This window comes from Solanum stenotomum, chromosome 1 (assembly GCF_019186545.1).
Source record: "Solanum stenotomum isolate F172 chromosome 1, ASM1918654v1, whole genome shotgun sequence".
NCBI classification, from domain to species: Eukaryota; Viridiplantae; Streptophyta; class Magnoliopsida; order Solanales; family Solanaceae; genus Solanum; species Solanum stenotomum.
Window position 1 is genome coordinate 49,187,820 of NC_064282.1, and position 14,438 is coordinate 49,202,257.

General features: G+C 30.8%; 2 protein-coding genes and 1 pseudogene across 2 annotated transcripts; 2 read left to right on the forward strand and 1 right to left on the reverse strand.

Moving 5' to 3' along the window:
* The first annotated feature begins 6,869 nt into the window (after positions 1-6,869).
* Positions 6,870-11,490, forward strand: LOC125842296 (peroxidase 29-like). The gene is made up of 3 exons (XM_049521577.1): positions 6,870-7,126; positions 9,657-10,020; positions 10,889-11,490. The coding sequence occupies exons 1-2, from the start codon at positions 6,899-6,901 to the stop codon at positions 9,915-9,917; spliced, it is 489 nt and encodes a 162-aa protein (XP_049377534.1). The 5' UTR covers positions 6,870-6,898; the 3' UTR covers positions 9,918-10,020; positions 10,889-11,490.
* On the forward strand, positions 9,963-11,289 carry LOC125853794 (peroxidase 29). Its single transcript, XM_049533549.1, has 2 exons — positions 9,963-10,020; positions 10,889-11,289. The coding sequence occupies exons 1-2, from the start codon at positions 9,963-9,965 to the stop codon at positions 11,287-11,289; spliced, it is 459 nt and encodes a 152-aa protein (XP_049389506.1).
* Positions 11,491-12,498: 1,008 nt separating the features above from the next.
* LOC125853804 (uncharacterized) lies at positions 12,499-13,731 on the reverse strand (annotated as a pseudogene).
* Positions 13,732-14,438: the final 707 nt, after the last annotated feature.

Sequence of the window (14,438 nt, forward strand, 5' to 3'; positions counted from 1 at the left end):
ATTAAATATAAGTCATTTAATTATTAAAAAACAAATAATATTTAATAGTACGAGTAACATATACATAATATAATAAATTATTTATTGATTTGATAAATTAAACAAGTATTATTAAATATCTCAAAATAATATTATGAACAAATAAAAATAAACGAAAGAAGTATATTGAACAATCTCAACTAACAAATATTTCAGTAACCATCACAACTAAAAGCGACCAAAGAAAATATTCGTATCTGAAATTTAAATAATTGTCTGTCATGTATGATCTAACTCCATTAATTGTTGTGTCATACTTTTAGGTGTGACTAATAATTGATAGTACTACTTTAAGATGGACATCAATTCATATAGGCTTGAGATAAAATTTACACGTATGAAAATTACATAAAAATATATTATTACAATTAGAGGCGGAGTCAAAATTTTAGATTAGTGGGTCTAAATTTTAAAAAAGAACAACGATTTAAACATAAAGTAACAATCATCAAATTAATAAACAAATACAAGTACCTAATTTACTAAAAAATAATGAATTACTTAAACATTATATAAATATAAGCACTATCACCTTTAAATACAAATTTTGAACATTTTTACTATAATCTTCAATATTGTTCTAAGTGAGGTTAAAATTATTAAATTCACCATTAATATTGCACCTAATAAAACAAATATTCTACTAGTTTCACTATCACCTTGAACCCTTATTGCCACCAAAAGTTGAAAATTTTGAAAACAAACAACAATTATTTTAATAGAATCAATATCAATACGTGGGATAACCCTAGAACTAAAGATTTAAAATCAATTTTAGAATAGATAATCATTGTAAAAGCAAACAAATAAGAAACAAAATGAAAAGGGAGAGACAAGAGGACATACCGGAGGTCAGATATTGGATGGTAGCAATCAGATCAACAATAAACTTTTGAAAAAAAAATATTTGGTTAAACTTTTTTGAATGTCTGAGTAGAAATCAATAGTCAGATATTGTTTTAGAGTACGACAAAAATACTATTTTTTGGTTTTTTTCATTTAAAGATTTTCTATTTGTTTTTTTTAGATTTGTATAAACCCACGTATGTTTTTAATTAATTAATCCTTATTTTTCTGTTTTTTTTTTAAAAAAAATTATATAATCCTATTTTCTGTTTTTTTTTCTAAAAAAAAAAAATTCTTATATAAACCCACATATGATTTTATCTTCAGACTAGAAACTATCCCAAAAGTAATTGTGCCTACTGAGTTTTGAAGCCATGTCCGGCGGGCTGAACAATTTCATTGGGTGCGCAGACACCCCTGGACCACTGAAATAATATATATATTATTTCATATTTTAATACAAATATAGAATCTATGAAAAAGCCTGTTGGTTCGCCCTCTTCTGATACAGTAGCTCCGCCCCTAACTACAACTCACTATTTCTTATAATTATATTTAGAAATGTATCTTTTAAAAAATTGTAAACAAAGAGAATAATATTGGGCCATAATATTATTTTTCATACGATGTTTGATACTCACATTTAAGTATCGGCTAATATCAATTTGCAGCACAAAAATGGTGCCCATTAAAGAGCGGAGTGCTATACGAAAATGAAAAAAAAAAAATCATACTAAGAGCTCATTCACAAGCCCTCTAGATTAAGAATGGATGAATCTTATTCATCCCACCACAATCTTTGATAGTAATTAGGAGTAGTAATTAATAAACATATTATCAACAGAGAAGACTTTCTTAGATTAAAAAAAATGTCACTTATTTCTTTGAAATAATAATTATTTAATTTTTTTTATTACGTGTGAAGTTCAAATAAAATACCTTAAGGTTTTTCCGTATTGCTCAACTTGTTTTCATTTCTCTTTCTCTCTATTTTTTACCAACTTCTACTTGGATTAGTGACAAATATCTTAAATTAAATTAAATGGCAAAAATTTAACTGTCCAAAATAAATCTCTATCTATAATTTAAATAATAAATATATTATATATTTAGTTTTAAAAATTATTCTAATCCAATCTTAGCAAAATATTATGGTCTTGTCCGTAAATATAGGGAAACAAGTTTTCTTCCTAATATATTTTCAAGCAAAATGTTTCTTTTATTTTCTTTTTAAATTAATCGTTTTATTGCATTTTGGAGGAAATAGGGAGAAAAGAGGTGAAATAAAATGGGAGAAATACTTTTCTCTAAAAATATATTTCTTTGTAACTTTCTCTTTAGGGGAAAAGAGTTCAAAACACACACAAACTTTGATCGAAATTGTTGTTACACACTCCAACTTTGTGAGGGTCCTATGACCTCCCTAAACTATTTTTTACTGTATTATTGAGGTTATTATCAGCTTAGTTGGATGAGCAAGTGACCAATTGTCACGACTCAAACCATCGTGATTGACACCCACACTAACCATCCGGTGGGAGAACCACTACTACAATCCAAACCAAGCAATCAATCTAAAAACTAAGGCATATAAGTCAAATACTAAGGAAAGAAAATAGAGTTTCCATAAACTCTAACAAAAGTTCAACAATAACTAACTAACGCGGAAGAATTAACCTAGAACCTGAAAGTCAATGTACCAAAACTCTACTAACGACAAGTCTAAAAACAAGGGGTACAAACCCCGAAACTAAACAACACCTTAAACAAAAGTTTGAGTCCGATAAGAGTGGACTTAAACAAGGAAGATCCATGACAGCCTAAAAGAACTGGCTCACCCTTGAATCCGATCACGCTCATAGTCACCTAGCTGAGGTCTATTAATAGCCACCTGAAGATGCACTGTACTCAACAAAGAAAGAGAAAGTACAAGTATCAGTACACAACTATCGTGTACTGGTAGGATCACGCGGCTATCCCACTAAGTGTAACATACATTAGTCAATACAACAATATAATCACATGCACATGTCGAACATATACAATATCATCAACTTATACGAACAATGAACAACCCATTTTTCAATATCAATCGTCATTAGATATGAACAAACTCATCACAAGTAGATACACAACACAATTCAATGGTCCTCTCATGGAACCCAAACCCAAACAGTTAGCATGCCGGCCGGAATGTGGCAATCCGATCCCATATTTATGCGGGAACGTGGCAATCCGATCCAAGTTATTTATGTCGGAACGTTGCAGCCGATTCTATATTTATGTCGAAACATGGCAACCGATCCCAGTTAGTGTGTCGGATCGTGACACCCGCCCATTCAACAAACCACAATCACAATCACAATGTATATTCTCACAATCATACAACAAGAGGTGATTCATGACATACAATTATTCAATTATCCTCATTTACAACAAGCATGATCAATAATGCAACATTCGCATACATACATGTATCATAATGAAGCAAGAACAAACATACATCATACAATCATAGAATCACAATCATCACCTACCTCGAATCCAAGCTTGAATGGCCCTAAGGCACTTGAATCTTTCCTTTCCGAATTCTTTCCGCTTGTTCTAGGTGTACAAACAATAATTTATATGCAAGGATCAACAATCAAAGGTCTAATTATCTGGATTATAACAAGCCCAATAACCCTAAACCAAACCCAAGATCCTAATACCCAATTTAGGATTTTTTTCCACTATAAATTCTAGATCAAAACCCTCCCCCATCGATAATGACCCATTATATTATGTTCTACGGATTGAAAAACGAATTCGGGGAGTTAAAACCTTACCTTTAGCCTCAAAAATGGTGAAAAACGGTCAAGAAGTCGCCAGGGGTTGTCTCCTTAGCTCTAAAAATTGAAAAGTGCCAAATAAGGTCGTTTAGGGGTTTATTAATGACTTTAAGTCGCTTCTGGAGCGCCACGGTGGACCCATCCCGCTACAGCGGCCCCGCTCTGGCGGCCTACACGGAGACAAAATGTTACATGTTCACGCTAAGATCATTTTCGGGAGTTCTACTCGCCCAAATTTGATTTTGTAAAGTCGTTCGAGTTCCTTAACGTCTTAGCTATCTACTCAAGTGGTCCAAATCATAATTAGATCTCTCATTAATTACCATATTTCCCTACACCTTAATGACTCCGATTTCGTCCAAATTTGGACTAGGTTGGGAAATTCCAAGTTACTACGGAAAAGTTTTCTGGCCCCAATTCTTTCTTCATTGACTTTTCCCTAACGACGGAATCAGGTCGTTACACCAACACTCTCAGTTAGCGCGTAAGGGTGGAATTAAAGTAAAATTAACCCATCTTTATTTGTCATGTGGCAATCCACATCATTCCTCTCTTTTTTCATTAAATATCCTTAATTTTAGTTGTTAAGTTAATATTATTTTTTAATTAGGGAATATATACAAATGTCAATTTTTAGTTGGATATTTCCTTTAATAAATTACTCTTAATTATTGATTATCATTAATATTTCTTCTTCACCAAAAATCCAGTCGCTTCACTTTGTCGATCCCGACAACGGAAAACTCTACCGACATCAACAATGAAAAACTCAATCGCAACAATTATCAAAAATATAATCACCACCACACGAGTACCATGTACCTCCCTCAATCGTAACAACTACCTCCACACAATCGAAATTGAAAATATGCAATGAACTGGATCTACAAATTTTACCATTTTCAAATTTCGCCACCACCGAATCGTTATCACTTCGCCATCATCACAAAAGAAAACTCCATCACCACCAAAATGACAAAGACGACCACAAAGTTTTAATTTTTTTAGAAAGATAGACAATTTATATGAAAATTTATAACCGAAAAAACTCATTACTCGTTAGAAAGAAAACCCCAATGTATATATTGGTTTTTCTACTGAATGAATTTCTTATAGAAATTTTTGTTGATGTAGTTTCAAAGGAAGTTTTTAGAATGTTTTTGTTGGATTTTAATGTGAAAGTTTTCATGTAAGTGTCTAAATTGAAAGGATGGTGTAATGGTAGAAGAAGGTATAAAAAAATAAAGAAAAAATAGGAAAAATTTTGAAGAAAATAAAATTAAAATGATAAATATAGTGACAAGCGTGTGTGTGCCACCTTTTGAATAAAATCTTGGTTTTGACCTTTAAAAGAGGTAATAATTCCACTTCAAAATAATACTGGGGGGTCATAGGACCCCCGGAAAGTTGGAATGTGCAACAACAATTTCGGTCAAAGTTTGTGTGTGTTTTGAACCCTTTTCTCTCTCTTTAACATTAGCTATTGTTAATGCCACAAATATTCCAAAAAATTAATTGAGGTACACATAAGCTAACCGAACATCATATTTAAAAAAAAATGTATTTGATAACGGAGGGAGTAATTAAGAGCAAGAAATGGTCTCCAATATTTGGTAGAAAATTTGAAGAAATTGCTGAAAGTTCCAAAGAAATATTGCATTATTTCTCCTATTTTATTTCACTTTTTTCTCTCTAATTTTTCTAAAATGCATGAAAAAGATTAATTTAAAAAAGAAACTAAAAGAAACATCATGCTAAATAAAAATTTAGGAAGAGAGCTATTTCCCCTATATTTATGGACAAGATAATGTGTTGCTAAAATTGTGGGATTATAATAACTTTTTAAAAGAGAAAATATATAATATATTTATTAATTAACTAAATTATGATTAGAGATTTACATTGAGAAATTAAATCTTAGTCATTTAATTTAACTTATGTCATATATCACAAATTCAACTAGAAACTTAGGATAATCGAAAAAAATGAGAAATAAAGAGGAGCCAGATCCGAGGTAAACTACTCTATAACTTTTGACATTGCATGCGCGGTGTTCCTTATAATAAAAAAATATTAATATGGATGTGAAACAAAGTAACATATTAGCATTTGTAGATAAAAAGCTATTTGTATTTTAGCAAAAGACAACTTCGGAAAACTTATAATTCATCGAAAAATCACATTTTTTTGAAGAATTCTTAACTTTTCAATGTAAAAACGTGTATGTTTTTAATATAATATAAATAAATAAATATAAATATAAATAGAAAAAATACTAAATTGAGCGTTTTTAGTTGGGACTTGAGAATATTATAGTAACTTAACATTCAAGTTAGGAGACATTTTAAGTTGAAGGTAATAGTCCCTCCGTCCAACAATTGTTGTCCACTATACTATTTTGGGATGTCCAACAATACTTGTCCACTTTATGAAATTCATGGATAATTTTACACTTATCATTAATTATAGTCATTTTCCTATCACATTTTTCAAGACATTGTATTTATTATATTCAAAGGATGATATAGTAAAACTACCCTTCTATTTATAGTTTCTTAAGAAGTGTGTAAAGTCAATAGTGGACAAGTATTGTTGGACAGAGGGAACATAATATTCCCCTGTCCCAATTTACATGAGTTAGTTTGATTTGATACGGAGCTTAAGAAAGAAAATGAGACTTTTGAAATTTATGGTCTAAAATGAGTGATAGATATATGTGTGTGGTAAGAAATCATTTCATTAAAAGTAAAAAATGTACATTTTAAAGTTCAATTGTTATTAAATATAGAAATATGTCATTTTTTTTTAGAATTGACTAAAAATGAAAATAAATCATAAAATAGAAAGACTAATTTAACATTCAAGTCACAGATTTCATATTTTTAAGATAGATATAGATATAAATAGATGATGATATGACAATGGATGTGGCTAGCTGTTATCAATTAGGTCAAGTTGTACGTATCAGTAAATAATTATAACAAGTTGGAAACAACTTTATAACATGAAAAGAAAGAAGTGAGAGTACAATCCATCTGTATATTAAGTTGTTTGCATTTATGAAGACCTCCTGTTCCTACTGCACACGTACTTGTAGAATATGAAGACCATACATTTATTATTTCTAACAAGGATGATGAATATATGCCCGAACACAATCTCATACCTCTCTTGGAAAAATAATGTGTAAAATGCAAATGATAAAAGTAGCATTGGTAATCATACTAGTATTCTTCTTTTGTAGTAATAATAATGATCAAGTTGAAGGGCAAGTCTCTTATGGTTTCTATGATAAAGTTTGTCCACAAGTGGAAAACATTGTTAGAGATGGTGTTCAATCTATGTCTCTCACTGATCCTACTACTCCTTCTGCTCTCTTAAGACTTATGTTTCATGATTGCCAAGTTCAGGTTCATTTTTTTCATTTCTTAACACATGACTATATATATATATATATATATATATATATATATATATACACTATACAAAAATATTTCCAAAATTCTTTCAGTTAGTGTGAAAAAGAATGCCTAGTATTAGTTTTATTTGTGCTTGTAACTTTCATTGTTTCAAAAATTTACCAAGTTTGAGACACCTTGTCTATCAAGATTACTTAATATGATTTTTGTTGTTTTTAAAGGTTTTTATATGGATATAATTGTTGTGCAAAGTTGGGTATAGGGTTTAGATCTAGTAATTAATTAGTTCAATGTGAGCGTACGTACACTGATTATTATGTAGTAATATTTTGGAGCATTAGTTAGAGGCAAGTGCAACAAACGCTAGAAGATTTGTATGAGAATAATCATAGACATTAAAATCAAAATACTGTAATAAATTAAGGAGAATGTGGCAATCAAAAGTAGGTTCTACTATCTTATCATTATTTATTTTTAATTTATTTTTTTTAAAAAAAATCTTTTAACGTGTTTTCATAAATAATATTAAGACAGATCGTGATAAATTTCTACCTATTAGAGGAGATCTCTTATGTGATAAAGATGGAAATTTTAATTAAAAAAATATGTTTTGGTTCAGGTTATTCAGGTTCATTTTTTCATTTCTTAACACACGGTATATATACTACTAAAAAAAAAATTCCAAAATTGTTTTAGTTGTCTACTGCCTAGTATTGGATTGGCTTAAACAAAGTAATTCCTCCGTTTCACAAAGAATGACCTGGTTTGATTTGACACGGAGTTTAAAAAAATAAAGAAGACTTTTGAATCTTGTGGTTCTAAATTAAAGTTATGTCAAATGTACAAAATTGTCATTTAATCTTGTGACCTTAAACATGTCACGTGGAAAACTGAAATTAAAATGTTACAAAAAAAGAAAGAGATCATTTTTTTTAAACAGACTAAAAAGGAAAAGAGGTCATTCTTTTTTAAACGGAGGAGTACTACTTTTAAACAGTAACTCTTTAAAGTGTTGAAACTTATTTTAAAAATAAGTAGTTATGCGTTTGGATAAAAGTGTTGCAGTTGAAAAAAAGTTATTGATGTGTTTGACAAATAAGTGTTGTTAAACACTTTTTTTTATCAAAATGTCTAAAATACCCTTAAAACTGTTAACATAATAAAAAATTGATTAATCTAAGGTTTTTATTTCTAAAAAAAATTAAAATAAAATTAATTTATATTTTAATTCAATTTCAATAACTTAATATTTAAGTTAATTTTAAATGTGCAACTTATTTTAAATTTTAAAAATATATAATTTGAATATATCACATGAAAGAATTTGGGAATTGTTTAAAAGAATTAAGGGTAAAAAAGTAACATACTTGATCAAATAAGAATGACTTTTAAGTTAAAAAAAATAAATAGAGGTCACTCTACTTTTAACTTTTGACTTATTTTAAGTCGTTCTTATAATTGTCAAACACTCTCCCAAGTCAAAAATTGATTTTTAAGTCAGTTTGACCAACTTAAAAATCCATCCAAACGGGCACTTAGTTTTGTTTGTGCTTGTAACTTTTATTTTTCTAAAATTTATTTACAAAGTCTGGAGACACCTTGTCTATCAAGATCACTTAATATGATTTTTGTTGTTTTTAATGATCAACTATTTATTTAAAGCATGATAAAGTGGTACAATATTTAATCAGGAGGTTTTTATATCGATATCGCTGTGCAAAGTTGCATAAAGAGTTTAGATCTAGCAAATTAGTACAATGTCAGCTAGCGTACATAGTTTATTATTGGGAAGCTTACAAAAATGATTATATTATGGGCTTAATTAGAGATCTATAGCTATAATTTGCTTAATTACGAATAATAACTACATGTTAGGAGTGAGAGAGAGGCGGTGAGATCTAGGAGAAGGAGGAGAGAGATTGAATATATGTTGTATTTGTTGTATGATCAGGTTGTATCATGAATACAATTGATACAACTAATTTGTATCAAAACGAATACAATTATATTCATTTTAGGTGGAGAGAGACGAGCAAGATCGAGAGAGGGAGGAGAGAGGATGAATACATGTACTTGTATTTGTTGTATCAGGAATACAAATACAATTGATACAAACACAAATATAATTATCTAAATACAATTGCTTTGTATCATGTATCGAATATAATTGTATCAATTCTATTAACAAACACAATTTGTGTCGACAAATATAATTGGCAGAATACAAATGATACAAAATATGTATTATACAGTTGATACATAATATAAAATATTGTTGATAACATGGAATACAAATACATTTGACACATAATACAAAATACAATTGTCATATTTATGTGAATGTTTTTTGGGCTGCAACTATTTGGGTGAGAAAGGAGAGAGGCAAGAGATAGGTAGAGAGGAGAGATAAATTTTCTATAAAATCTTACATGTAGCTACATATTGCAATATTTTAAACTATAGTGTTTAATCGTAAATACATATGAGATGTTTGCTTTGTTGTGTAAACAAATTGTGGCAGGGGTGCGATGGTTCGATTCTGGTGGATTTGGAGAGCAATTCATATTACAAATCAGAGATGAGATCAAGCAGAAACTTGGGAATCAGAAAGAGAGAAGTAGTGAATTTGCTTAAATCTGTTGTAGAAGCCCAATGCCCGCAACAAGTATCGTGTGCTGACATTCTCATTTTGGCTGCCCGTGAAGCTATTTCTGTTTCTGGTGGTCCAAGAATTGATGTTCCTTTGGGCCGCAGAGATTCTTCCAATCCACCAAATTCATAATTAGCAGATTCCTCACTTCCTCCCTCAAACTTGGGAGTCAATGACATGCTTCAACTTTTTGCCCAAAAAGGACTCTCACTTGAAGAATCTGTTGCCATCAATGGTACGTACCTACCTATATATGATATTTCATCTTTAGGTTTTATCATTGGAACTTGTTAAAACATTTAAATTATAGGTCCAAAACTAAGTATATTTAAAAAGTTATTACACTATTCCTCAGTGGAAAACATGAATTCACGTAAATCTGGTGACCCCTTCGTGAATACGCCCCTATATATGATATTTCATCTAATGGTCCATACTAGAGTCTAGGGGATATCTTTGAAATTTTGATCTGACATCATTTGAAATATGAACAAATATTTTATTTTAGATTATTATTTATTTGAAAAGTAGGATTCGAAATTTCAAGATTTTGATTTCAATTTATTAAAATATAAAACTTGACTCATAAGTTTATATATTGGACACAAGACTCATTATTTTAAGTTTTGTAAAAAAAGAACTCATGGTTGATGTGAATAGATTATCTGTACCACGTGGAATAAATATATTAAAGAATAATTAGTCATTAGTATAGTTGATTTTTTGGACCAGTGGATTCTTGTAAAATTATATAGTATATGAAGTTTGTTATAACATGTAATTGAAAGGGGACATGAATATATATGATTTATTGATGCATCATCTTATATAGTATATTTTGATATCTTGTTCATGAACTATAGTCTGCTTATTTTGGTAAGTTGCTATGAAAGTTGGAGAAAATTTGATTTTCACGAATTGTTTGGTTTTCATGTTTATGAGAAAAAATATAACTTAAAAAATCTAAGTTATATGTCCAAAGAAAAAAATCAATTTGATTTCAAATAATGGCAAAAGGACCTAAATGAGTCCATTCACATAAGTTTAATAGTATGAATATAGGTCTTGGCTTCAACTTATCATGCTTCCAAATGTTGGTGCAGGGGCACACACACTAGGAATAACACACTGCTTCAGCATCGAAAGCAGGCTATATGATGAATCAAAGAATGATGAACCCAATGAACATGAGTTTGAGTTGTACTTGAAATTGAGTTGTCCAAAAGGCTCTTTAACCTCAAACGTTAGCTTTGTGCTTAATGAACCTACAACACTCACCTTTGACAATCACTACTTCATCAATGCCATCAATGGCCGTGGAGTTCTCAGGATCGACGCTGAAATCCCTTTTCATCCTCTTACGGCTCCCTATGTACAGCGTTTTGCAGCTGATCAAGATGCATTTTTTAAGGCTTTCTCCTCTGCTTTTGTAAAGCTTTCTACTTATGGGGTTCTCACTGGTTCTCAAGGCATGATTAGAAGACATTGTAATGCGTTGAGTTGATTACATGCATGGTGTGGCATTACGTTGTTTCTATATATATGTTGCTCGGATCCTCAAAAAATATGTTATACTGTATTTTTGGAAGATTTAGGCAACATATATATTACCAGTAAAACTTTTAGGGTTATGTATTTCATAAGGAGAATTTGTTAGTAGCTATAGCCACATAATGCGGCATATCTACTGTTTCTATATATGTTGCTCGGGTCTTCTAAATATGCATTATTTTTGGATATCGTAGGACTCACTCTCCTTGATTTTGAAATTGGACACCGGAAGGACTCAAGCTCATCTATACCAAAATTAGACATCGGAGGACTCAAGCTATGCCTGAATTACAATTATTAAATAATTGAGTGCAAAGAAAGAGTATAATCACAACAAAAGAGATACCATTAAAGGGTATTGTCGTAGAATGATAAAAGTTAAGAAATGGGTTTGAGAACCAGAAGTAAACGCAGGATTTGAAGACTTCGGTTGCACAAATATTATCTTAATTTAGACATTAGTGAATTAAACTTTCAATTACAATTAACGGATAATGTAGTAGTATTCAATTGGTTACTAATGACTCAATGTGATGAAAAATAGCTACCTTTCACTGCTTGTAACAGGACATGAAATACTTTAATATCAAGTTTGTCACACTCAAAATTTAGAGAGGCGTAACCTCACGAACCTAGTAAAGCCGAGCGTGCTGACGCCAAATGTACATCTCCTGAACCTGCTGAGTGTTTGGATTATTCTTTGGTAAGAAATGGAAGGATTTCCGTAGTGGGCCTTTTACTGAGCAAACGCGGGCGATTGCATTGAATTGAAGTTCCAATTGGTTTCGAATGTGAAGGTTGGCAGTTGAATTATTTATTTTCTTTCAACCAACTTCTATTTAAATGTGAAAGCCAGTAAACTACGGACTATAATTAAATATTCTGTTTCTGTTTGTGGGTATGCATTATTGTTCAAGATTGGCTCCACCAATTCATAACTTTCTCTGATTTGGTAGTGCTGATTCTGCAGCTATCCGTTTAATGCGCAAAAATTCTCATTAAAGGGATACAGTAATCTGGGAAACAAGGAGAAAAAGAAGGTTTGAAGACAAAAATAAAATGTGAATATTTAAAGATACAGAGAAAAAGGTTAAAAATACTCCTCAACTTTGATTTAATAATTAGGTTACTCTTCGTTATACTATGCGATTATTTATGCCCTTGCCATTACGGAACTTGTTATCCGGACTCCTACTTGGACGGAATCACCATATCAACCAAAATTAATCCAAATTTCTTTTAAACGACTCATTCCCATTTGAAACCCATACCCGATCCTCTATCTTAATCCAATTAAAAACAAATCCATTTTCAATACCCATTTAACCCTATTTGCTGATGAAGTCGTCTTCTTCTTCTTCTTCTTTGATCTCAAAGAAACAGCGGAAACCATCTTCACAAATACCCCTCCATTCTCAATTCTTTTACTTCTAATTTGTTATTCTTCTTAATATTCACTCTGTTCTGCATAACTTGATTTTTTTTCTCTGTTATTATCGATTAAGCATTCTTCTTGATATTCGAAGGATTTTGGCTGCTCAACAAAATCCAGCTCAAAACAAGATGAAGGCATGTTCTTGACCATTTTCATGAGCTCCCATTAGCCTCTAGCTATAGCTTGAGCTCTAGAACTCGAGAAAGAGATGGACAATTAATCAGATGGACTGGACTTCTTGGTGGACTATTTCTCCATAAGAGTGGTGAGGAAGCACCAGACTTATCATCATCTTCATGATCTTCCATTTTTTAAGCTCTAAATTGAACATTATTCCCATGTTTTTGTTATACTTGAAAATCAAAATTGTGAGGTTCCTAACTGTCATTTAAGTTTGTGACGGAAACAAGAATATGGCTATGGATATTGGGTGTTTGTTTTCTTGGATCAAGTAGGGTTTTAATGGACTAAATAAGAGAAAAAGCATTATTACGTAAAAAATATGGGGACTATAATTTGTATAAATGAAAAACTTATAGCTATATAGTAAAGAATTACGATTAAACTTTTATTTTCAATTCTAGATGGGTTGTATACAAAGTTGTCAAAGTAGAGTTTTAAATGTTCTTTTGATGTTATAAGTCTCTTGCTCCATTGATATTGACTTAGACTTTGTCATTAACATCTTATTTGTTTGCACTTAAATGAAGGTGTTAATCTTTATTATTCAAATGTTAGCCATTAACTCTATCTGTGTTCAAGGTCTGAATGTTAATCATCCAAATCTTAATTATTAAGTGTGTTTGTTTTACAACCACTTAATAAGTCTGAATAGATTTGAATGATTAAGATATATAACCAAGTCTTAATATTATTAAAATGTATATTTAAGAATTTCTACAAAGATGACAATTCACGACTACTCTATCTACTTTCACCCACAACCACAATTTCAGCCATAATTATCACCCATCGTTAATCGCCACTACTGACCATCCAAAACCATCATCTCAACCTTCCATATGGTTTCCACAGTGTGCATTACACAAGTGATACTAATAGGTAGTAAACATGCATGCATACATACAAACCATCATCTATATATCAATGGCCCAATACTATGCCCCATTATGAGTACACATTACCCCCCCCCTCCCCTCCCCTCCTAATTATCACAAGTTTCAGAAATAATCATAACCCATCAATTTCATAATATACTTGACCTTACAATCTGTTACGATCCAAAATGCACCCTATACGTGACATGGCGTATAAGATCTCGAGAGGTCCTACACAAGCCACTTGATACATATACAACATAACATAATAGAAAATACGAGAAAGTTTAAGCAATAAGTCTCATATCATAAAAGAGTTTGACATAAGAGTGGAAGTCTAATCATAGTCTTGACAAGATAAAAAACATCTTGAAAATTCTTTTTAGGAAGAATCATAAATCATGAGCATGGTCAATGCATCTTAAAACATAATAAAAGTTGCATAAAACCTTTGAGAGAAACTTAGTTTGTTTTGTGGGATATTAGCTTTAACCGGCAATAGAACATGCGAGCTATGACATGGAATTCGATGTAACTCCTACACCGAGAAAGGAGAGTCTACTAGCCAAGGTAAAACTCCGTATCATTCATTAATATGCTATTTGTGGA